The 24,135-nt window shown below is 54.4% G+C and overlaps 2 protein-coding genes and 1 long non-coding RNA gene across 4 annotated transcripts; all 3 read left to right on the top strand.

Annotated features, from left to right (window-relative positions):
• Window positions 1–91: 91 nt before the first annotated feature.
• LOC125335996 (maestro heat-like repeat-containing protein family member 2A) lies at window positions 92–2,490 on the top strand. Its single transcript, XM_048324067.1, has 7 exons — window positions 92–158; window positions 365–541; window positions 767–922; window positions 1,392–1,493; window positions 1,783–1,885; window positions 2,171–2,230; window positions 2,308–2,490. Exons 1-7 carry the CDS (start codon window positions 105–107, stop codon window positions 2,442–2,444), a joined length of 789 nt encoding a protein of 262 aa, XP_048180024.1. The 5' UTR covers window positions 92–104; the 3' UTR covers window positions 2,445–2,490.
• Window positions 2,491–5,868: 3,378 nt separating this feature from the next.
• On the top strand, window positions 5,869–11,806 carry LOC125335994. Of its 2 annotated transcripts, none has more exons than XR_007207610.1 (3): window positions 5,869–6,216; window positions 10,505–10,625; window positions 11,774–11,806. It is a non-coding gene; the product is annotated as an uncharacterized LOC125335994 (long non-coding RNA). The 2 variants fall into 2 exon arrangements; XR_007207611.1 differs by lacking the exon at window positions 11,774–11,806 and adding an exon at window positions 11,096–11,114.
• A 7-nt stretch (window positions 11,807–11,813) lies between these two features.
• Window positions 11,814–20,243, top strand: LOC125336052. The gene is made up of 20 exons (XM_048324158.1): window positions 11,814–11,864; window positions 13,151–13,281; window positions 13,722–13,801; window positions 13,979–14,101; window positions 14,244–14,323; window positions 14,422–14,542; window positions 14,833–14,922; window positions 15,277–15,381; window positions 15,596–15,761; window positions 16,211–16,305; window positions 16,746–16,895; window positions 17,087–17,241; window positions 17,564–17,699; window positions 17,777–17,911; window positions 18,118–18,294; window positions 18,520–18,675; window positions 19,145–19,246; window positions 19,536–19,638; window positions 19,924–19,983; window positions 20,061–20,243. Exons 2-20 carry the CDS (start codon window positions 13,152–13,154, stop codon window positions 20,195–20,197), a joined length of 2,301 nt encoding a protein of 766 aa, XP_048180115.1. The 5' UTR covers window positions 11,814–11,864; window position 13,151; the 3' UTR covers window positions 20,198–20,243.
• Window positions 20,244–24,135: the final 3,892 nt, after the last annotated feature.

Below are 24,135 nucleotides of genomic sequence, written 5' to 3'. Positions count from 1 at the left end.
CATGGCTCTGTTTGTTCCTGCAGTCGTCCTCGGGGCAGATTGACGTGGAGGAGTTGGGTGACGAGCCCAACGTCTGGAGCGATCGGGAGCATGTCGATGTGCTGATGGCCTTCGTGTTGCTGGAAGTCCTCGCTGAGCTGTCAGAGAGAGCTGAGATGGTGAGCAGGGTGATGTTGGGGCAGCCACGTCAGCAGCCAGGGCCTGGGGCTGAGTGCAGGGCAGTGGCTTGGCCTGGGCTGGGAGTCAGGATATGGGGGTGACTGCTTCAAAGACCCTCCCTGCTGTGGTGGGGCCTGGGGTGGCTGCCCTGGGAGGTGTCCAGACAAAACCTTTTCAGAAAATGGAAATTCTCTTCTTCCTAAAGGCAAAAAAAGTTGACGCCTTCCTGCCAAGCATGATGAAGATACTGGAAGCTGGCAGTGAAGATGAAAAGCTGAAGATCATTGTGGTCTTCCGAAATATCCTGGGTCAGCTGAAAAAGGCAAAGGCCAGCTCCATCGCCATGATGCTGGTGGGGAAGGTGCTGCCGCTCTTTGACTCGGTGAGGCTGATGTGGGAGGCTGAGCCCTGCAGCCGGGCCCTGCCCTGCAGCCCTGCCCTGCAAGCAGTGCTCAGAGCAGGCTCAGCTCTCCTGGAACGGATTCTGGGCTTTGCAGCCAAACGCTGCTCCTGCCTGCTCTGGAATGTGACCCTGGAGCATCGCCCTCACCGCAGCCACGGGCAGGGAGCTGCTGTTCCAAAGCTCACTTTTCCTCCTTCCTACCAGGAGTGCAGCCAGCTGCGAGAGCTCTCCCTGTTGCTCTTCAGAGACCTGCTGAAGGCTGTGTTGAGTAGGGATGAGAAGAAGATGAGGAGGAACATTCAGAGTGCTCTGGTCCCTCTTCTCTTCCGTCTGAATGACCATATCCCCAGCGTGGCTAAGGTTTGGATTTTGAGGCTGAGCACTGGTATGGGGGGACTGCCACCTCCCAGGGATCCCAGGGCCTGGGGCAAGGGCTGCTGGCAGCAGGCAGGGCTTCCCCAGTGCAGCCCCTGGGTAGGGTCCCTGCAGAACTGTACAAGCAGGGGTGGACAAGGTGGCTCAGCCATTTTCAACACCTGCCCTGCCTGCTGCAGCAGGGCTCTGCAGCAGCCTGTGGCCACTGAGGCAGCACCCGAGGCCCGAACATATGTGCTCCCAGAAGCCCAGAGGTTTCTCAGCTTTCCTACAAGTATCAGAGGCCAGGGCTTCAAGCCTCAGTCAGTCACGCAGGGCTGTCCCCAAGAGACCTCAAGACACTTGGGCTAGGACAAGTCACAGCTTCCTAGGGGCAGAATCACGGCAGGAGTAGAGCCAAGAGGTCTCTTTGCCCAGGCCCTGGTGCCACGTCTGAGATAATGCTGTCCTGCAGGCCTCCAGGGAAGCCCTTTTTGCTGCTGCAGAGCTTCTCAAATGGAAGCAGCTCAAGCACCTGCTGCAGAGAGAGCGGATGTGGGAGCTTGGAGAATGCTTGGTAAGGACAAGCCACAGGGCCCAGGCTGGGTGAGGGCTGTCCCTGCCCTATGTCTGTCAGGGGAACAGAGCCTGTACGGAGTGCTGCTCGCAGGGCCGGGCAGGACCTGGAGGACCTTGTTCCTGTCCTCGAGAACAGAGCCCCAGAGGCTCCTGTCGAGGCCCCTCTCCCTTCCCTGTACCCAGCAAGAGGGAGGGCTCAGCAGGGAGGGGTGCTGGCAGGAGGGACTGCTCCAGCCAGCTGGGGGACTCTGTGACAAGCCTGGAGACATTGCTGGTGCTCCCTGCAGCTGCTGAGGAGGAGCAGCAGGGCTGAAGAGTACATGCATCAGAGCCTGCCCTACCTGAGGGACTCTCAGTCCTCCGTGCGCCTGGCGGCCGTCAGGTTCATCAGTGAGTCACAGCCCCTGGCCCCTTTTGGGCCAGCCTGGCCACTTCCTTGCCACTGCACTGGCAGCAAGGGGCAACCCTGTGGCAACCCCAACCACCCCATGCCGAGCCTCAGCCTCCCTCTGCCCCTTGCCACAAGCTGGGCTTGGTGACCGCCTTGCTCAGCCCCACTCCCTTTGGCTGCTGGCAGCCCCTGGGTCAGCCCTGCAGAATGGGAGGGCAGCAGGGCCGGGGCTCACACTGCTGGGAGCATAGCAGGAGCAGGGAATGACGGAGCACTCTTCCCAGGGAGCGCCACGACACACATGAGGGACCAGGATTTGGAGACTCAGACTGACGTCCTCAGTGGTGAGTACTCTGCAGGGAACTCGCAGGGGCTCTGCCCACACGTGGCTTCATCTTGCCTCTGTTTCTTTTGGTCACAGCCCTTCAGCCCTTGGAGACGGACAGGGACATCTCGATCAGTTCCATGGCAGCCCACGCTGGCTCGATCCTAAGAGCTCCAAGGGTGCGGCGAAGATCATCGGTCATTCTCCAAATGCTGTGCTGCTGGTGCCGGTGAGCCCAGCAGAGTTGTAGTTTTCTGTAGCTGCTGGTGCCGGTGAGCCCAGCAGAGCTGAAGTTTTCTGTAGCTGCTGGTGCCGGTGAGCCCAGCAGAGCTGTAGTTTTCTGTAGCTGCTGGTGCCAGTGAGCCCAGCAGAGTTATCGTTTTCTTTTGCTGCTGGTGCCGGTGAGCCCAGCAGAGCTGTAGTTTTCTTTTGCTGCTGGTGCCGGTGAGCCCAGCAGAGTTGTAGTTTTCTGTAGCTGCTGGTGCCGGTGAGCCCAGCAGAGTTGTAGTTTTCTGTAGCTGCTGGTGCCGGTGAGCCCAGCAGAGCTGTAGTTTTCTGTAGCTGCTGGTGCCGGTGAGCCCAGCAGAGCTGTAGTTTTCTTTTACTGCTGGTGCCGGTGAGCCCAGCAGAGTTATCGTTTTCTTTTGCTGCTGGTGCCGGTGAGCCCAGCAGAGTTGTAGTTTTCTTTTGCTGCTGGTGCCGGTGAGCCCAGCAGAGTTTTAGTTTTGTGTTGCTGCTGGTGCCGGTGAGCCCAGCAGAGTTGTAGTTTTGTGTAGATTAATTAATAAAGATGGAAAACCACATCCGAGCCCATGGTATCCTTCAGATGTTTAGTGCCCTGTGTGTACTGAGCAGACTGTGTCCTTCTCAGTCTGTCCTTCAGGCAGTGGGATGCTTCCTCCTCACATCCCTGCCGTCCCAGAATGCCCCACTTGGCCCTAAAATTGCAGGCCCAGGGCCCCAGATTTTGTGCAGAGGGCCTCAGATTGCATCCCTGATACCCCAAAATGTCCCCGTGGGCCTTGAATTGTATCTGCAGGGCCCCACCGTGTCATTGACAGACGCCAAATTCCATTGCCTCTATTCCAAAATGCCCCGCGGAGAGCTGGAGTACAGCTGTGGGGCCCCAAAGGATCCCTGGCAGCCCCGCTAGGTATGGAATCATGAGGGAATTCAGCCCTGAGGGGACCTCAGAGGATCCCAGAGCTCCCTGGGAAGTGCCAGGGGCTTGGAGCTGGAAATGACTGAAGCGCTCTGTTTTAAATGGGCCATCTCCCGATTTCCACCAAAACAAGCCTCATGCACATGCGCCGGGGAAAGCCTCCAGCTCCTCACCACACATCGCGAGCAATGAGGAGGTGATGCCATCCCCAGGCGCTGGGAAAAACAGCAGAGGGTTTGTACAGCGAGAAGGGATGGGCAGCCGGGGCACCTGCGGGAGGAAGCAGAGCGTGTGCGGGCTGCCGGCTTTGGGCGTCTTTTCACCAGTGCTGCTGTTCCCGAAAACCTCCGCAATGGTCGGGATCAAGACTCCCTCTAACACTGTCTTTTGAGTGTTAGAAAGTAAGGCATTGCTTAATTTTTGGCCCACAGGGGTGGCTGACAAATTCTGGCCTCCATGCTGACGCCAATACAGAACTTTTCCACTTACTCACACATTTTTAGCCAACAAAGAAATTAATGCTCATTGATTCTAAGTCACATCATTCACTTAATTAATCAGTATTCTAGCCTCTACTGGTTTTCTCACTCTTCATGCTACTTTGCTCCACATTCTTTTGTCCTTTTATCACCTTTTTCTTGGATGGGGAATCTCCAGCTTTCCAGACCTTCATCTCCTCTGTATCTTCTTGCTGATTGTTTTCCCTTGCTGTGCCTCAGCTGTCCTGTAAGTGGTAGAGTGAATCTGGCCAACGAACTTGTGGTGCTTTGTCGCTCAATATTAAATCTGACTTTTGCTCATACCCTCACCAGTGATTTTTTAAGTGATCGCAAGCCCTCTCGTTTGTAACACCCGGGTGAGGGACAGCACCGTGGGGCAGCTGCTCGGGGGTGTCGGGGGAGCCCTCAGCTCCCGGCTGGTGAGCTCGGGGGTCCCTGGCAGGTCCCTGCTCTGTCCCCGGTGTCCCTCTCTTGCAGAGCAGGACGGCCATCAAGTGGCTGGTGCTGGGACTGGCACAGGAGTTTTTTATGCCAGACTGCTCCAGGAGAGCGTGCAAAATCCCAGTCCTGTTCTGCAAGGAGTGGCAGGAGTGGCAGGCCAGCAAAGGGCTGCTTCTATCCCAATCGCTGGGCCAAACTCAAATCAGTAGCTGAGGGTTTATCTGCTTGTTCCCTCCTGTGCTTGACCAGGAAAGCTGCTGCTGCAGGTGTAAAGCAAAGGGAGGACAATCCCTGTCCTGAGCAGCTATTGCCTGCTCTGGAAATTGGTTTTGTTCGAGTTGAGCTGCTAAGGACTTCCACCAGCTCAAAGAATTGATTCATATCTGTATATATATACATATCATTTTAAAAAATAGATTGCCTTGATTTTACTCCTTTCAGTGCCCTGTGCCGTGTCTTTCTGTTGGGATCTGTGCCTTGGTGCTGCGTTTGGGGCCAGCCCCAGCGAGCAGAGATGCCTCCCAGGCCCAGGGACAACCAGGAGGAGGCTGGAGGATCCCGAGGGGGTGGGATCCCCCTCAGGAAGGGGGGCTGACTGCTGTGGGCACTGCTAACGCTGAGGAGGCTGAGGTCATGCTGCATTTGCCTTTGGGTCACAGCAGTGGCCTGATCAGTGAACTTTGTCATTCTCCTCTGTTTGCCTGCAAAAGGGTTTTTCATTTTAATGACATTTTTGATAAAGTTGAGCCTCGTCCACCATCCTCTGCAACAAGAACTGAACAACTTACATAAAGCTCTCATGCTGGACAGGTTTATTTTCCTGAATATTTTCACTAGAACAATTCAAGATGGGTTTTTTTAAGTGTGTCATAGGTTAGCAAGCATAGTCCCGGAAGGGACGTCCTTGCCAAGGGATGCTTACAGTTTCCTCTGGGAACTGATAGAACCTATCAGCTGGCCAGTTTGAATATGGACAATTCTCTAAGCCACTTAAAGTTGTGACCACCTCTGTGATCCACATTTAAGAATAGGCAAACTCCCCCCCAAGCTCTCTCTCGTTTCTGGCGCTGGGACAGGTGGCTGCGGGCCCCGTGTGGGGGCCAGCGGGCCCAGCCAGGCCCTGCTTGGGCCAGGCCGGGCCAGGCCACGGCCATCCTGGAGCCATGGACCTGTTCCAGACGTGGAACCCCCCCCACTGCCTTGCCGTGGGCAGCCGGAGCGGCTCGGCTCTCCCCCCTCTCCACTGCGATAAGAAAAATTCAACATTCCAGCTGCAAAGCTGCAAGGCCGAAGTGAGATCACTGCAGATTAGATGTAGTGGTTGCTGGTGCTGGGTGTTAAAGCCTTACTCCTATTAAGGAGCTTTTAATAATTTTTCCTTGGCTTTTGGATTAGGTAAAAGTCAGCCCAGCACTGCAAATTCTTCCCCCAAAGGTCCAGTGCTGTCTAAGCCTGAAGATCTCTAATCCCTGTGCTCCTGGGGCATACCTCCTGTGCCACTAGGATCCCAAATTTTTATATTTTTCTAATTTCTGTAATTTTTCAATTTTTTTGTTTTTAATAAATTATTTTAATTTTTCTGAGAGTTGTCTCGTTCCTCACATTTTTGGGAGTGTGATTGGTTTTTCCATGTGCAGGAACTTGCCTTGTTTGCATTGTTCTGTGGCACTGCTGACTTGTGCTCCAGAAGAGAAAGTGAACATCCAGTTGTGTGTGATATGTGGGTGCTTTAAGGATGGGAGGAGCCAAGTAAATTGTCTTTTTCTCTGAGATCCTAGTGGCTTCTGCATTTCTGTCTGGAAGAGGAGCTGAATAAATTGGGATTTGGAAAGGCTGTGCAGGCACTTGGAGAAGGGAAGGGAAGAGACATGAAGGCTTCCTTGGACACAAACAGCTTTTGAGGTACTCACACTGCCTTCTTCTTTAGAGGGCCCTGTCTTCCAGCCAGTCTGTTCTCTTAAAAATTCTTGCTTTCTAGTTTTTAAGTAGACTTTGAGAAGCAGGCACTGAAATGTCTGTGGCAGGAGGGAAATGATTATTGTGCTGCACGCGTTCTCCGTAAGGAGGAACGTGCGTTACTGGTGCTTTGTAACTAAGTTATACCACATCTGTAGCCCAGCCTGGCAACCTCCAGAGAGCTCTGTGTGAACTCACACTGTGTGAATGCAGAAACACAACAGCTTCCTCAAGTGTGAGTGACCACAGAAATAATAGAATAAATGGATTAACAGCATTTTCCTGTTTATGTAATTCCTGACTAATTTTTCCCATATCCATTAATCTTTTTTTTTTTCCCCTCCTAGCTCCTTAGCATGTCTTGCTAATATGTTCTTTTCTGCAAGTGCCATCCTGTCATGTTTGCAAATAAGGGAGAATTTGTCAGAAGGGTTGCAGGAGAAATCCTTGCAGCTTTCCTCCTTTCCGAGGAGAAGCTGCCACCCAAGCTGGAGCTGACTGTTCATTTCCCCAGGTGCAACCTGACTCATGAACAATCCAACCTGGTGGAACCTTGGGTTCAGAATGAAACAAAACAGAATCCAAACATAAAGCATTAGTACCTAAGGACAGTGGTTTTAAAACAGAGAAGTTAAACCAGTGAAAAACTTCATTCTACTTAATGTACTGCAGGAGAAATGAAAATGTTAGCAATGTTTTCTATTGGTTGCTGTGGAAAATTTATTTCAGAGCAGGTGGTGGGAAGCCAAAGTGTGCTTTAGACTTGGGATTTTTTGCAGAGATTTCTCAGCTCAACCACAATGTCCTGCTGGTTGCTCTCTCTGCAGGGGCTAGTTGGAGCTGTGGATGCAAACTGCACTCGTATGCTCACTTAGGAAAGAGGCTCTTTGTCCCTTTCCATGATTCTGTTTTATTTGTTTTTATTGCAAAGGCTTGTTGAGAGTGGCATAGAGCAGACCAGTGAGGGCAAAGTATAATGAAAGTGATACCAAAATGATCTCTTACATAAACTCTTCTTCTTTTCTGGGAAAGAACTTAGAGCAGAAAAAAAAAAAAATCTGTAGGATCTTTTGAAGTTCCTTGGGTTTTATTCTGTTGCTGTTGTACTTCCTTCAGTAGTAGTATTTTCTCCAAAGTGACTGCAACTTATGTCTTCTTGGTGGGACCCTCAGGGTACCAGGTGAATCTTTTAGAGATTGTGGTGGTTTGTTCCACCAAGCTGGTTCTGACCATAAAACCCACAGACTAAAATGCTCCTAAAGCTATAGATCCCAGGGTGTGAGGCTGGAAGAGGGAAAAGGGGTGGGGAAATTCAGTGTTTGCAGCTGGAGAAGAGTGCTGGATTTTGTGTGTCCGTGACTGTGCTTAATGGTTGGTTGGAGAAAGAAGGACATCTAAACCCTGGGACAGCAGCTCTGCTCTCCTGGCTCCTGTGGGGGTGTTGGGGGAACTCTGCTCTGGTCCCTTTGAGAGTGCTCACTGAAGCTGTGCCAGAGGCAGAAAGCCTAAGGATACCCATTGGAAAGGCAGTGAGCTGGCTTAACTTGTAGGACAAAACATGTATCAGGGTATTGCAGGTCATTAGCTTTTCACTTGGAGCTGCTGGAAGTGATGCCATTGCTTTGGAGATTGAATTTTCTTCTTGTCTTGGCAAACACTGGAATTATTTATTGTCTTGTGTTTGTTACAATGCCATGGGAAGAGGCTGAAAGTTTCAGGTAGTGATGTCTCCTCAAATAGATCCTTTTGCAAACAAAACCAAAGGACCTTGTTAAGGCTCTACAGTTTTCCTCTCAAATCCTCTTTCTCCTGCCAGTGATCTCAGGTGGGCTGGTTTGTGAGTCAGGTCTGCCCTGGGGGAAAGCTGGGTGTGAGTGGCTGGTGTTTGCTGAAGGAACTCCAGCTCCTCCTGTTTGTTCCCTTATTCTCCTACTTCTTGCAGCTGATCTGCTTTTAGGGTCTGCCTGTGTGTCCTGGCCTGTCCTACTGGCATCTCTGCAGGGCACTGGATGGGGACAGGGGGAATAAGCAGCACAACCAAACTCTGAAGGAGCTGGAGAGCTTTGCCCTGTCCTTTGCAGGATGTCTGAGATGGAGGTGAGTCCCATGAGCCAGATGCCCCCACTGTCCTTGCTGGAGAACAGAGCCCGTGGAGATACAAGGGGATGGTTCTGGTGATCAGCAGAGGTGGCAATTCCTCCCTGGAGCCCGTCAATTTGGGAGTAGGCTCCTGTTCTAAAATTGCTGTTTCCTGTGGAAATATTCTTCCTGCCTCCCATGCTGCCAAGTGATTGCATTCCTGTGAACCTCTGCTGTAGCCAGTGGGTGAGGAAATGTTTGAGTTGCCCCTTGATCTTCTCACACTGGCTGTGAGAAGTGGCAGAGCAGCTTTGGCTGGGTGAGTGCTCTGTGTTAGCCCCTGACACCAGTGTTAGATACACCTGCCACATCTGTGGTTCTGCAAGAAACCTGCCCTAGCCGTGCTGCTGAGGTTCAGCTGTATCAACACTGGGGTAAAAAGGAAAGTTAAATGAACCAAAAAACCTGAAACTCCTTCATGGATGGGCTGCAGCCCAGTTAGCTGGAGCTTTGTGGAAAATGAGCTGTGCAGCAGAAAGCCATGAGATGAACTGTTGTGCTTTCAGGATCGTGTTGCAGAAAGTCTTTAAGCAGACGAAGCTGATCCAATGGTGCCTTTCCAGGGAAGAGGTGCTCTCCAGCATCCATCAGAGCTTGCAGTCTCTATCCCTTCTTCACACTGAGTTACTGGCCCTTTTTTTTTTAGTCCCCTTTTCTCCCACCACTACCCTGTACACACGAGGGTGAAAGCATGGCTGGGCTTTATTCAGCTGCTCTCAGCTGGTCCTGAGAAGCATGAGAAAGATTCATCACCCCATGAGGATCATGGAGACCACAAACCATTTAATGAGGAGTTAAACAACTCCAACTGTGAAGCAAAACTTCATTTTTCCTTTTTTCACCTTTTTTTTAGTGAGACAGCCTATGTCTGTAAGAAGGAGAACTTGTGTTCCTTCCAAAAGTCATGGCTTTTCAAAATCTGTATTTTCATGAGCAGTGGATGTTTTTTAAAATGTGTATGGATATTTCACCTTGACTCCTCAGCAGCTACTGGTGGCCACTTGCCTGCCTGCCTCTGCTTCAGTCACCTGCAGACATCTCCTGTCTGGTTGTTTCAAAACACTCCAGGCAAGGGGAGCAGCCATCCCTATTCCAGGAACTCTCAGGAGTTTAACATCTCTGATGTGCTATGGCATTAGCAACATGCTGCCCCGGTTTTTAATTACATCATGGTGATTAGCAGTCCAGAAAATCACTTGAAACCAATTAAATAATGTGCACCTAACTGAAGACTGCTGCAGGCTCTGGGGGCTGCTTCAGAGCAGTCACAGTTGATAGGGTTTTAAACAGGCCCTCTCCCCCTCCCTGTAAATGATTTACCTACTTCATTATTTTTCAACTCCAACAGTAATTGTTTTTTAGGGGTTTAGTAAAGCTGCTGTTATGAGTGGTAGCAGTAAAACTTTCTCCTGTATGTACCCCCCCATGTCTGGGTCGAGGCCCTAAAGTGAGCTGTGGTTTTTCTGACCCCTGAATTACTGCCTGTAGTTTCAATGCTCTCACGTAGAGGTACCAAAGGTTCTGCTGCCCAATGTCCCCCTGAGTAAATCAGCCCTACAGCCCAATCGGGCCTTGTAATGGAGCAGCAGTGGATGATGCACTTGAGGTCATTACTAATAAATATCCAAACCTCTCCAGAAGCAATGGGATTGAGAAGGGCTGAGAGCAAAAGGTGGTTTTCTCTCCCAATTTTTTTTCAATATGTAACCACATTTGCATGAGAAAAGGTCCCTCCAGGGGCAGATGTCCTTGTCCCTGACAAGGGGGCTGAGAGCAGCCGTGGTGCCCAAGGGGGGTCTGTTTCCTTCTGCCCTCCAGCTGCCCCATGAGCTGGCTTGGCTGCTCCTGCAGCCTTGGGGACCCCAGCCCAGAGCAGCCAGAAAACTCTCCTGGTCCCCTCCCTGTGCAGAACCACTTGGAATCGTGGCTTATGCCAGGGCCTGGATTTATTCTGCCACCCAGAAAAAAAATCAAGGTGAGGAGACACCCGGTGTTCTGGGGGGGAATCTGCTCATCCCTTGTGGGTCCCCTGCACGAGGCCTCGAGGGGCTGCTCCCAGCACCAGTGTCCAACTGGCTCTCCTGTGTCCTTGCAGCTTGGTGGAGAATGTGCTGGAGGGCAAAACCAAGAGCCTCCTCTCTGCGTGTTTCTCAAGTGTCTTCTGGCTTCCCCCAGAAAGGGAAATGCCACGCTCAGGCGCTTCCCTCTACATCAAGGTAAGTGCTGGCTGAGCTCCAGCAGTGTCCAGTCCTTCTGGGCAGCTCCCTGGTCACCCTGTGCTGCCCCATGACCAGAGATCTGAGGCAGGGTGAGGTCTTGCTGTTGCTTGCCCACCCTTCTGTCCCCTTCCCATGGGCGTGGCTGTGTCCCCAGCAGTTTGTGTATCGCTGTGTCTCTCCTGAGCAGTTCAGGTTTCCTCCTCAGGCACTGAGAGTTCAGATCAGTGTCCTGGGCGTGGGGGAAAGAAGAGCAGAATCACAGGCACTGCTCTCTGTCGTCTTTGCAGACCCTGAAGGCCATGGACACAATGCTGAGGACACTGGTGCTCAGCTTTCCTGTCTCCAGTGTCAGCCAGGAGCTGCAGGACATCTTTGAGGTCTGGCACAGGCAGAGTGGGGGTCCCAAGGCGTTCCTCACCCTGGAGAGTGTCTGCTCCAGTGCTCACCAGCACCTTCTCTCACCCCAGATGCTGCTGGACTTCACCAGAGCTGAGAGCGTTGTGTGGGAGAGGGCTGTGGGCAGGATTGGTGTCCTGACCCTTTTGCCATCCAATTATTCAACTCTGGAGGTAAGGAGCAGGTCCCTCCAGGCAGACCATCTCCCCATCCCTGCCCACCAGCACAGGCTGCAGCTCTGAGGTGCCTTCATGGCCAACGCAGGCTCCACCACAGGTTTGAGAGCTCCACCAGCCTCTGCACTGAGGGGTTAGAGAGCAGCTTCAGGAGTCCCAGCTAGGACAGACAGAGTGCCTCCATCACCGGGAGTGCCTCAGGAGGGGACAGGAGGGATCCTGAGAAGGCTCTGGGACATAACCAACAGCTCTGGGAGATTGCGGGGGGGAATAAAGTGTTTTTGTAGAGTCCAGCATTGCAAGCCCTCCATCCAGGGGCATTTCTGCAGGGGGGCAGGGGTGCACTGAAGGCCTCAGGAGACGTTTGTCTGTAATCATTAGGAAGAATTTCATAATGGAAACAGTTTTCAGGCTTTGGAAGGGAGTCCCCATTCCTGGAGGCACTCAAGAAACAACTGGATGTGGCACTCAGTGCTCTGGTTTAATTGACAAGGTGGTGATTGGTCAAAGGTTGGACTTGATGATCTTGGGGGTCTTTTCCAAATTTAATGTTTCTGTGATTCTGTGACCCAGAGCGATCTGAAGACACCTACAGGGCAGATGGAGGAGTCCTGTGGTCGGACTGTGCCTGAGCGGCCTCTGCAGGCCCCAGAAAGGGCAAACGGTGAGCTTTTGTGTAAAATCAGGGCCAAGGAAGGGCTCCTAAGGGTGCAAGGAGGCTGATGGAGGAGTGCTGCAGGGACCAGGGGCTAAAGTGGGGCCAGTTTCCCCTTCAGCACCCCAGTGCACCTTTTGATGTGCTCTAGAGGTCCCAGTTTGCCCCCGGTCCCCGCAGCACCTGCACCAGCTCAGGCTGCTCAGCTGGGCTGGACCAGAGGACAAGAGCTCCCAGCATGATGAGGACCACAGCATTATCGTGGTGGTTGCCACGCTCCCAGGTTGCCACGCTCCCATCTGCACTCCTACACCCCCCCAGAGAGGTCAGGCTCTGCAGTATCCTGGAAGGAAAGGGATGTCCTGAAGGCATATGGGAGTGTCTGAACACGGGGCTCTGGGGTGCATGGGAGGGCACCAGGGATGTCCCGAGGGGATGGGAGGGCACAGGGAGGTCTGGAGGCACCCTGAAAGCAGCCAGGTGGCCAAGGCTATGCCAGGCCTGTGCCCTGGGGGACAGCCTGCCCTTCCCTGCCGGGGTGGTGGGTCACTGGGACCCGTTGCTGGGGACAGGTTCCGTGTCAACAAGCCCTGGAACCCGTTGCTAGAGGCAGGTGCTGTGTCACAGTGGGGCCCTCTGTGACAGCCCACTGCAGCGTGCGTGGTCAGCGTGCCTGTTGCCCACGGTGGATGGTGACAGGCAGCAGCTTGGAGCTGACAAGGAGCCCCTGAGTGCAGCCTGTCTTGCCCCATCACCCCTGGTAGCCCTGTTGGTGCCTTGAGAGGCCACCTAGAAACAGAGACTAGACAGGAGTAAGGGAATAAAGGTAGGTGTTTATTTGAAAGGCCTTCAAAGGTACCCCTGGGGAGCCAGAGGCCACTGCCCAGATGGACCCCAAGATGGACAACAGGTCACGAGTTCTTCACACTTTTATAGTTTTGGTTCATTTGCATGTCAGGGTTAATTCTCCAATTAAAGCTTCAGGTTGATGATGTAATTTCCCCTCAGCTTGCCCCCCTCTCAGAGGCTTTTGGTTTATACATTTTGGGCCTAGGACAGTCTGAGTGTCCTTGAAGAGCAGGCCTGGAGAGGCCTTGTTATGTCTGGCTGGCATGAGCGAGCAGAAATTAACAGGCTACAAGAAACTCCGAGTTACCCACTGGGCAGTGCAGGATTTGAAAACTATCAAAGTTAAAATCTAAGGCATCACTGTGGGGCTGAAGTGTTTTACCAAAGATTGCCACACCACCACCCCAACACCCACCCCAGCATCCCCCATATTGTGTATCCTAAAGGATGGAGAAGAGACCCCCCGCCTTCCCCAGGAAGGCCTGGGAGGAGGACAGCTCTTCCGAGGAGAGCAGCTCTTTATACCTCCAGCCTTTGTCCTTCTACGACACGACCACGATGCAGCCACTGCAGATTGGTGAGCGAGGGGCCCCGTGGGGCTGGGCAGGGCTGGGGCCCACCAGCACACCCTGCACGGGGCCAGGATCACGTTTTCCTGGCACGATGACAACAACAGTCCTGGGGGACAGGCACGATGTCGCCTGAATGCCAGGGCAGCTCAGGGCTGGAGGCCAGCCCCAGCACAGCCTCTGCCAAGAAAAACCAGCAGAGGGGCTCCAGGGTGTGGGCAGTGAGGGGCAGTGGGGCTCTGGACCTTTCCTGCCCATCAGCCCAGGGCACTGAGGCCTTCCCAGCTCCAGCAGAGCAGCTCCTCTGCTGGTTGCCTCCAGCCACGAGCTGCACAGGACAAAGGCCGTGCCAGGGGGGTGGGCATGGGGCTGGGTGGAGGGTAGGTCTCCTTGGCTCTCTCCTGTGGCCAGAGCCTCTGCAGCCCTCCCTGCTCTTGCCCTCTGGCAGATTCCAGCTGGTTGCCTGTATATGAAGAAGCAGAGGAAGCTGTGGATTTCATCATGGCCTTTGTCAGCAGCCTTGACAAGGTAATTGGGGCCAGTTGGACAGTGGCTGTGCTGGCGTTTGCTGGCAGGGGCTTTGCTGGGCTGTGGAGGGCTGCTGCCTGGGCAGAGCTGCTTTTCCCACAGGGCAGTGCTCTGGTGCTGCTGGCTGTGTCCACCCTCCCACACTCCCCATTTGTGTCTCTGTCCCCTGGCTACCAGGACACCCACAAGTTCACATTTCTGAAGAGTGTCTACGTGCTGTGCAAAACCGCCTTGAAACGTGGCTTGACCCAGGGCCTGGATTTATTCTGCCAAACGTGCGAAGTGGTGGACAACATCAAGGTGAGGGGACACCTGGTGTTCTGGGGATGGGGACAAGCACCCCTGGCACTGGGACCCTGTGTGGACAGCACTTGGGTGGGGCAGGGACTGGAGGCACTGGGTGCTGGCAGCTGCCAGGTCCCATCCTGGTTGTGTTCTGCAGGACATCCTGGAAAAGGAGCCAAGGGACCATGTGTCCTTACGGGTCCGGTATCTCGCCATGATTACCATCGATGAATTAAGGTGGGCCCCCTGCCCCAGAGCTCCGAGGCCTCGTGCACGAGGCCTCGAGGGGCTGCTCCCAGCACCAGTGTCCAACTGGCTCTCCTGTGTCCTTGCAGCTTGGTGGAGAATGTGCTGGAGGGCAAAACCAAGAGCCTCCTCTCTGCATGTTTCTCAAGTGTCTTCTGGCTTCCCCCAGAAAGGGAAATGCCACGCTCAGGCGCTTCCCTCTACATCAAGGTAAGTGCTGGCTGAGCTCCAGCAGTGTCCAGTCCTTCTGGGCAGCTCCCTGGTCACCCTGTGCTGCCCCATGACCAGAGATCTGAGGCAGGGTGAGGTCTTGCTGTTGCTTGCCCACCCTTCTGTCCCCTTCCCATGGGCGTGGCTGTGTCCCCAGCAGTTTGTGTATCGCTGTGTCTCTCCTGAGCAGTTCAGGTTTCCTCCTCAGGCACTGAGAGTTCAGATCAGTGTCCTGGGCGTGGGGGAAAGAAGAGCAGAATCACAGGCACTGCTCTCTGTCGTCTTTGCAGACCCTGAAGGCCATGGACACAATGCTGAGGACACTGGTGCTCAGCTTTCCTGTCTCCAGTGTCAGCCAGGAGCTGCAGGACATCTTTGAGGTCTGGCACAGGCCGAGTGGGGGTCCCAGGGCGTTCCTCACCCTGGAGGGGAGGAGTTGCCCAGTCCAGTGCTGAGCAGGCAGGGCGTGGTGTGGGGAGGATGCTCAGCTCCTGTGAGGAAGCAGGGGCTGGCACCAGGCTCCTCGGAGGCACAGTGGCTGCAGAGGGTGGCACCTTCTTGGCCAAAAGGTTGTCCTGGGAGCTTTGTCCAGGCCTCTGAGGGACCCCAGGGATAGGCAGCCCTCTGCAGACTTTGTGTGAGGTCGGAGGAAGCCTCGAGGGATGATACAAGTCTGGCCCAGGAGCAGAGCTGTGTTTGCTTCTGGTGCTCACCAGCAGCTTCTCTCATCCCAGATGCTGCTGGACTTCACCAAGTCTGAGAGAGAAGTTGTGCAGGAGAGGGCTCTGGGGAGGATCGGTGTCCTTACTTATTTGATGTCCAACTATTCCATTCTGAAGGTAAGGACCAGGCGCCCTCCAGCCAGGCCATCTCCCCTCCCTGCCACTCTCCATGCCAGGGCTGCTGCCCAGCTGGTTGCTCCAAGAGATGGGGCCATAGAGCCCTGCAAAGCTCAGATTCACCGGGAATCCAGCCCTGGGCACACTCTTGGGTACAAGTCTTCGGCACTAACTTCCTTCTCTTAGCCCTTCTTCTCATGCCTCCCTCATCCAGGCCTCTGTCAACTTTGGAAGAGACAGTTCTGGACGTGTCTGCCCTGAAGACATCTCAATCCCAATCGTGGGAAAGCTGCTGGCACGTCTCATTCTTTTCCGATGTTCCAGTGAACATACAAGCTATACAGCCTTCCATGCTCTTTTCTCCCTCGCTGAATTCCTCTGTAAGTAAAAAAGCAAGAGCAGCTGTGGCCTTCACACCTGTGCACACAGAGCTCTCTTGACAGATCTGCTGCCTGACCTGCTTTGCCCCTCCCAGCTGCTTCCTGTAGCATCCCAGCTGTCACTCTGCTGCAGAAGCTGAGTGCTCGCCTCAAATCCCGGATCTGTTTGTTACTGCTCCCCTTCCTCCCCTTCCTTTCAGGCCCTTGAACCCCACTGCCTTGTGGCCCCCACAGCCAAAGCTGCAATTGACTGCCAGGTGCCAAAGCCAAGCCTTGCCCGTTAGAGAAGAGCAGATCCAGCAGCATGGCTGCTCCCTCTTGCCTGTAGCAGGAAGCTATTGCTGATGCCCTCCAGAAATCTTGCCTGATTCTGTCCCGCTGTCCTGCAAGCAGATCTCAGGGGGGTTTGATGACCTTAGTGACTTTTCTGTGCTTTCCCTGCTGTTTAGACAAGTCAAGGCCAATTGACAGGTCAGACCAGCTCGTTTGGGAAGGTGTGACCACCTCCTCCTTGTGTTCCCTGAGCACCAAGGACTGTACCCAGGTAAAGAGCCCCCCTCTGCTTTGCGGGTCTCTTGTCTGTGGCATCAGCAGGGCATTTGTGTGAGCAAAGGGACCCAGAGCCAGTGGGGCCGGTGGGGCCTCACTGCCCTGGCAAGAAGGTTCCTGCCATCCCTGAGCAGGGACAACACACGGGCTGCACTCTGGTGTCCTGGCAGCAGCTCCAGCCCCAGCAGCAGCTCCAGCCCTCCTGGCCGCCAGCAAGAGCCTGGTTCTCTGTAGGGCCAGCACGCCATGCCCATGAGCCCTCCTCCCCGATGTGGAGGGCCCTTTCTCCTCACCCTCTCCCACCCAGGGACTGCAGGCACTGCTGTCAGCTTTCCTGAGGGATGTGCTGCCAGCACTGCCAGGAACCTCTGCCCAGCCAAGCAGCACCACCAGGGCACTCAGTGGCATGCCTTCCTTCCTTCCTTCCTGCCGTAGGCCTTTGGAAGATATCTCCGCTCTAGCGAGAGGACAGACGTCATCCTCGAGGCCATTGGGGCGTTGAGAGATGACAGCATCCTTGACAAGGAGGTGCCCAGCAGCATGCTGGATGTGGCCATGAGAGACCCAGACTCCTGGCTGATGGATGTAAGTGCCCGGGGGCTGGACTGCCATCTTCAGCCCTGTCAGGCCTTGTTCCTCCCTCCATCCCTTCCTCACAAATCCAGGTGACTTGGGCACCTGAAGCCACCTGAAGGTGGCAGAGAGGAACGGGAAGGGCAGCTGAGGACATGGCTGCACTCCAGTGGCAGTGCCATGCTCACCTGTTTCCTCTCCAGGTGCCCAAGATAGTGAGCTGCATCCTTGAAACCCTGCCATGCATCACCACGGAGTCAGGCTGTAAGAAAGTGGAGTCACTGTTTCTCCTGATGACCAACGAGTATGGCTCAGCAGTGCTCATCAGCCTGTGTGAGATGGCTTTTCAAGGAGACAGGTACTGGCCCTGACAATCTGAAGGGCTTGCTCCATGTGGGGAGTGGGACCCCAAGACTTTGTGTGTGCCAGATCCAAGGAATGCTGCAGGACTTCTCAGGGAGCCAGGCTCTCCATCCCACAAACCTTTCCAGCTCTCTGGCTGGGCCTGCAGCAGCCAAAGCCAGCCAAGCCAGTCCAGAGCCAGCTTGGTGCTCCCAGAACTCCCCCTCAACCCTGTCAGGCTTCCCCGGCAGGGCCCCTGGAGACCCCCAGCATGGGCTCTGCTCTGTGGGGCTGGTCCTGGCCACGGCGCTGTGGCTGAGGCAGCCCCTGGCTTCCAGCACTGTGCAGGAACTGTGCGACACTCTGTCCTCCATGCCTGAGATCTTGGACAAGGTCCTAACGGAATTGGCTACCTTGCTCCGCAACCAGTGGTGCAACCCTCGCAGAGAAGGCACCTGCGCCTCTCGCAGAGCCGTGAGTTGCCAGGAAAGGCCCTGATCCCTTGCCGTGAGCCCTCTGCCAGCGCCTCATGGCTCTGTTTGTTCCTGCAGTCGTCCTCGGGGCAGATTGACGTGGAGGAGTTGGGTGACGAGCCCAACGTCTGGAGCGATCAGGAGCATGTCGATGTGCTGATGGCCTTCGTGTTGCTGGAAGTCCTCGCTGAGCTGTCAGAGAGAGCTGAGATGGTGAGCAGGGTGATGTTGGGGCAGCCACGTCAGCAGCCAGGGCCTGGGGCTGAGTGCAGGGCAGTGGCTTGGCCTGGGCTGGGAGTCAGGATATGGGGGTGACTGCTTCAAAGACCCTCCCTGCTGTGGTGGGGCCTGGGGTGGCTGCCCTGGGAGGTGTCCAGACAAAACCTTTTCAGAAAATGGAAATTCTCTTCTTCCTAAAGGCAAAAAAAGTTGACGCCTTCCTGCCAAGCATGATGAAGATACTGGAAGCTGGCAGTGAAGATGAAAAGCTGAAGATCATTGTGGTCTTCCGAAATATCCTGGGTCAGCTGAAAAAGGCAAAGGCCAGCTCCATCGCCATGATGCTGGTGGGGAAGGTGCTGCCGCTCTTTGACTCGGTGAGGCTGATGTGGGAGGCTGAGCCCTGCAGCCGGGCCCTGCCCTGCAGCCCTGCCCTGCAAGCAGTGCTCAGAGCAGGCTCAGCTCTCCTGGAACGGATTCTGGGCTTTGCAGCCAAACGCTGCTCCTGCCTGCTCTGGAATGTGACCCTGGAGCATCGCCCTCACCTCAGCCACGGGCAGGGAGCTGCTGTTCCAAAGCTCACTTTTCCTCCTTCCTACCAGGAGTGCAGCCAGCTGCGAGAGCTCTCCCTGTTGCTCTTCAGAGACCTGCTGAAGGCTGTGTTGAGTAGGGATGAGAAGAAGATGAGGAGGAACATTCAGAGTGCTCTGGTCCCTCTTCTCTTCCGTCTGAATGACCATATCCCCAGCGTGGCTAAGGTTTGGATTTTGAGGCTGAGCACTGGTATGGGGGGACTGCCACCTCCCAGGGATCCCAGGGCCTGGGGCAAGGGCTGCTGGCAGCAGGCAGGGCTTCCCCAGTGCAGCCCCTGGGTAGGGTCCCTGCAGAACTGTACAAGCAGGGGTGGACAAGGTGGCTCAGCCATTTTCAACACCTGCCCTGCCTGCTGCAGCAGGGCTCTGCAGCAGCCTGTGGCCACTGAGGCAGCACCCGAGGCCCGAACATATGTGCTCCCAGAAGCCCAGAGGTTTCTCAGCTTTCCTACAAGTATCAGAGGCCAGGGCTTCAAGCCTCAGTCAGTCACGCAGGGCTGTCCCCAAGAGACCTCAAGACACTTGGGCTAGGACAAGTCACAGCTTCCTAGGGGCAGAATCACGGCAGGAGTAGAGCCAAGAGGTCTCTTTGCCCAGGCCCTGGTGCCACGTCTGAGATAATGCTGTCCTGCAGGCCTCCAGGGAAGCCCTTTTTGCTGCTGCAGAGCTTCTCAAATGGAAGCAGCTCAAGCACCTGCTGCAGAGAGAGCGGATGTGGGAGCTTGGAGAATGCTTGGTAAGGACAAGCCACAGGGCCCAGGCTGGGTGAGGGCTGTCCCTGCCCTATGTCTGTCAGGGGAACAGAGCCTGTACGGAGTGCTGCTCGCAGGGCCGGGCAGGACCTGGAGGACCTTGTTCCTGTCCTCGAGAACAGAGCCCCAGAGGCTCCTGTCGAGGCCCCTCTCCCTTCCCTGTACCCAGCAAGAGGGAGGGCTCAGCAGGGAGGCGTGCTGGCAGGAGGGACTGCTCCAGCCAGCTGGGGGACTCTGTGACAAGCCTGGAGACATTGCTGGTGCTCCCTGCAGCTGCTGAGGAGGAGCAGCAGGGCTGAAGAGTACATGCATCAGAGCCTGCCCTACCTGAGGGACTCTCAGTCCTCCGTGCGCCTGGCGGCCGTCAGGTTCATCAGTGAGTCACAGCCCCTGGCCCCTTTTGGGCCAGCCTGGCCACTTCCTTGCCACTGCACTGGCAGCAAGGGGCAACCCTGTGGCAACCCCAACCACCCCATGCCGAGCCTCAGCCTCCCTCTGCCCCTTGCCACAAGCTGGGCTTGGTGACCGCCTTGCTCAGCCCCACTCCCTTTGGCTGCTGGCAGCCCCTGGGTCAGCCCTGCAGAATGGGAGGGCAGCAGGGCCGGGGCTCACACTGCTGGGAGCATAGCAGGAGCAGGGAATGACGGAGCACTCTTCCCAGGGAGCGCCACGACACACATGAGGGACCAGGATTTGGAGACTCAGACTGACGTCCTCAGTGGTGAGTACTCTGCAGGGAACTCGCAGGGGCTCTGCCCACACGTGGCTTCATCTTGCCTCTGTTTCTTTTGGTCACAGCCCTTCAGCCCTTGGAGACGGACAGGGACATCTCGATCAGTTCCATGGCAGCCCACGCTGGCTCGATCCTAAGAGCTCCAAGGGTGCGGCGAAGATCATCGGTCATTCTCCAAATGCTGTGCTGCTGGTGCCGGTGAGCCCAGCAGAGTTGTAGTTTTCTGTAGCTGCTGGTGCCGGTGAGCCCAGCAGAGCTGAAGTTTTCTGTAGCTGCTGGTGCCGGTGAGCCCAGCAGAGCTGTAGTTTTCTGTAGCTGCTGGTGCCAGTGAGCCCAGCAGAGTTATCGTTTTCTTTTGCTGCTGGTGCCGGTGAGCCCAGCAGAGCTGTAGTTTTCTTTTGCTGCTGGTGCCGGTGAGCCCAGCAGAGTTGTAGTTTTCTGTAGCTGCTGGTGCCGGTGAGCCCAGCAGAGTTGTAGTTTTCTGTAGCTGCTGGTGCCGGTGAGCCCAGCAGAGCTGTAGTTTTCTGTAGCTGCTGGTGCCGGTGAGCCCAGCAGAGCTGTAGTTTTCTTTTACTGCTGGTGCCGGTGAGCCCAGCAGAGTTATCGTTTTCTTTTGCTGCTGGTGCCGGTGAGCCCAGCAGAGTTGTAGTTTTCTGTAGCTGCTGGTGCCGGTGAGCCCAGCAGAGTTATCGTTTTCTTTTGCTGCTGGTGCCGGTGAGCCCAGCAGAGTTGTAGTTTTGTGTAGATTAATTAATAAAGATGGAAAACCACATCCGAGCCCATGGTATCCTTCAGATGTGTAGTGCCCTGAGTGTACTGAGCAGACTGTGTCCTTCTCAGTCTGTCCCGCAGGCAGTGGGATGCTTCCTCCTCACATCCCTGCCGTCCCAAAATGCCCCACTTGGCCCTAAAATTGCAGGCCCAGGGCCCCAGATTTTGTGCAGAGGGCCTCAGATTGCATCCCTGATACCCCAAAATGTCCCCGTGGGCCTTGAATTGTATCTGCAGGGCCCCACCGTGTCATTGACAGACTCCAAATTCCATTGCCTCTATTCCAAAATGCCCCGCGGAGAGCTGGAGTACAGCTGTGGGGCCCCAAAGGATCCCTGGCAGCCCCGCTAGGTATGGAATCATGAGGGAATTCAGCCCTGAGGGGACCTCAGAGGATCCCAGAGCTCCCTGGGAAGTGCCAGGGGCTTGGAGCTGGAAATGACTGAAGCGCTCTGTTTTAAATGGGCCATCTCCCGATTTCCACCAAAACAAGCCTCATGCACACGCGCCGGGGAAAGCCTCCAGCTCCTCACCACACATCGCGAGCAATGAGGAGGTGATGCCATCCCCAGGCGCTGGGAAAAACAGCAGAGGGTTTGTACAGCGAGAAGGGATGGGCAGCCGGGGCACCTGCGGGAGGAAGCAGAGCGTGTGCGGGCTGCCGGCTTTGGGCGTCTTTTCACCAGTGCTGCTGTTCCCGAAAACCTCCGCAATGGTCGGGATCAAGACTCCCTCTAACACTGTCTTTTGAGTGTTAGAGAGTAAGGCATTGCTTAATTTTTGGCCCACAGGGGTGGCTGACAAATTCTGGCCTCCATGCTGACGCCAATACAGAACTTTTCCACTTACTCACACATTTTTAGCCAACAAAGAAATTAATGCTCATTGATTCTAAGTCACATCATTCACTTAATTAATCAGTATTCTATCCTCTACTGGTTTTCTCACTCTTCATGCTACTTTGCTCCACATTCTTTTGTCCTTTTATCATCTTTTTCTTGGATGGGGAATCTCCAGCTTTCCAGACCTTCATCTCCTCTGTATCTTCTTGCTGATTATTTTCCCTCAGCTGTCCTGTAAGTGGTAGAGTGAATCTGGCCAACGAACTTGTGGTGCTTTGTCGCTCAATATTAAATCTGACTTTTGCTCATACCCTCACCAGTGATTTTCAAAGTGATCTCAAACCCTCTCGTTTATAACACCCGGGTGTAGTGGTTTGGTCCAAAATACTCATTACTCTTTATCTGCTGTGAGATAAGGATTAGGAGAAATGCAAAGCAGGCACCAAACTTGAAAGAATATAAAGAAGTTTATTAACAGACCTAAAAGAAGGGAGAAAAGAAAAAAAAAAAATTATACCAGCTTCAGAACTCTCCTCCTCCCCCCACCTTCCTCCCTTCTCCCACTGACAATGTAAAAAGACAACCCTTAAGATGTTCAGTCTGTTTACCACTTCCGTAATAACCTTGTTCAGTCCATTTAGAAAGAGAAGTCTCTTCTTGCTCGTGCTATGAAAACATTATCACAACGAGACAGCCGCCCACTTCCAAATATTGTTCAGTCCATTTAGGAAGAAGTCTCTCTGCCTGCGTGTGAGTCCCTTCCCCCGACTTGCAGCTTTTCCCGCAACTGCTTTTGAGGCTCTGCTCTTGAGTAGGTACAATTTTGGGGTACAATTTTAAGGTTGAGCCGTTCAGAAACAAAAACAGAGGCCCTTCTCCTTCCCTGGGAGCAAAGGGTCTTCATCATCTTCATCGTTAGGACTATCTCTGGGAGCATCTCTAGGGACTGAGGTTTTCTCCTTTCCCATTTGGAGCAAAAGTCCTCATTTGGTTCATATCTCCCTGTCCAAACTTCTCATGCAATTACAGCTGCGTCAGCATCTGCCTATCTCAGCGCAGGTGCTTTTGCTTACGAGTTGAACACTCCACCCCCCATATCTTCATGGAATTACAACGGGATACTCTGATATATCACAGCTTCACAACAGAATTTCAGCTTTAAGCATCTCCTCTCTCTCTTCCCTCAGGTTTTCAGCTCTTCACAGCAATAAAAGCGTTAATCTCACCTCGGCCTTGCAGCTTTGCAGCTGGAATGTTGAATTTTTCTTATCGCAGTGGAGAGGGGGGAGAGCCGAGCTGCTCCGGCTGCCCACGGCAAGGCAGTGGGGGGGGTTCCATGGCTGGAACAGGTCCATGGCTCCAGGATGGCCGTGGCCCAGCCCGGCCTGGCCCAAGCAGGGCCTGGCCGGGCCCGCTGGCCCCCACACGGGGCCCGCAGCCACCTGTCCCAGCAGCGGAAACGAGAGAGAGCTTGGGGGGGAGTTTGCCTATTCTTAAATGTGGATCACAGAGGTGGTCACAACTTTAAGTGGCTTAGAGAATTGTCCATATTCAAACTGGCCAGCTGATAGGTTCTGTCAGTTCCCAGAGGAAACTGTAAGCATCCCTTGGCAAGGACATCCCTTCTGGGACTATGCTTGCTAACCTGTGACACCGGGTGAGGGACAGCACCGTGGGGCAGCTGCTCGGGGGTGTCGGGGGAGCCCTCAGCTCCCGGCTGGTGAGCTCGGGGGTCCCTGGCAGGTCCCTGCTCTGTCCCCGGTGTCCCTCTCTTGCAGAGCAGGACGGCCATCAAGTGGCTGGTGCTGGGACTGGCACAGGAGTTTTTTATGCCAGACTGCTCCAGGAGAGCGTGCAAAATCCCAGTCCTGTTCTGCAAGGAGTGGCAGGAGTGGCAGGCCAGCAAAGGGCTGCTTCTATCCCAATCGCTGGGCCAAACTCAAATCAGTAGCTGAGGGTTTATCTGCTTGTTCCCTCCTGTGCTTGACCAGGAAAGCTGCTGCTGCAGGTGTAAAGCAAAGGGAGGACAATCCCTGTCCTGAGCAGCTATTGCCTGCTCTGGAAATTGGTTTTGTTCGAGTTGAGCTGCTAAGGACTTCCACCAGCTCAAAGAATTGATTCATATCTGTATATATATACATATCATTTTAAAAAATAGATTGCCTTGATTTTACTCCTTTCAGTGCCCTGTGCCGTGTCTTTCTGTTGGGATCTGTGCCTTGGTGCTGCGTTTGGGGCCAGCCCCAGCGAGCAGAGATGCCTCCCAGGCCCAGGGACAACCAGGAGGAGGCTGGAGGATCCCGAGGGGGTGGGATCCCCCTCAGGAAGGGGGGCTGACTGCTGTGGGCACTGCTAACGCTGAGGAGGCTGAGGTCATGCTGCATTTGCCTTTGGGTCACAGCAGTGGCCTGATCAGTGAACTTTGTCATTCTCCTCTGTTTGCCTGCAAAAGGGTTTTTCATTTTAATGACATTTTTGATAAAGTTGAGCCTCGTCCACCATCCTCTGCAACAAGAACTGAACAACT

This window comes from Corvus hawaiiensis, chromosome 19 (genome assembly GCF_020740725.1).
Source record: "Corvus hawaiiensis isolate bCorHaw1 chromosome 19, bCorHaw1.pri.cur, whole genome shotgun sequence".
NCBI classification, from domain to species: Eukaryota; Metazoa; Chordata; class Aves; order Passeriformes; family Corvidae; genus Corvus; species Corvus hawaiiensis.
The sequence above is the reverse complement of the archived record's forward strand: the minus strand, read 5'-3'. Positions and strand labels throughout refer to the sequence as shown.

Excerpts from the sequence above, each read along its gene's own strand:
- LOC125335996 (XM_048324067.1), top strand. The coding sequence starts at position 105 with ATGGCCTTCGTGTTGCTGGAAGTCCTCGCTGAGCTGTCAGAGAGAGCT. Across the intron at positions 1,494-1,782 it reads GGGAGCTTGGAGAATGCTTG|CTGCTGAGGAGGAGCAGCAG; the intron begins GTAAGGACAAGC and ends TGCTCCCTGCAG. Across the intron at positions 1,886-2,170 it reads GGCGGCCGTCAGGTTCATCA|GGAGCGCCACGACACACATG; the intron begins GTGAGTCACAGC and ends CACTCTTCCCAG.
- LOC125336052 (XM_048324158.1), top strand. The coding sequence starts at position 13,152 with ATGGAGAAGAGACCCCCCGCCTTCCCCAGGAAGGCCTGGGAGGAGGAC. Across the intron at positions 13,802-13,978 it reads TTGTCAGCAGCCTTGACAAG|GACACCCACAAGTTCACATT; the intron begins GTAATTGGGGCC and ends CCTGGCTACCAG. Across the intron at positions 14,923-15,276 it reads AGCTGCAGGACATCTTTGAG|ATGCTGCTGGACTTCACCAA; the intron begins GTCTGGCACAGG and ends CTCTCATCCCAG.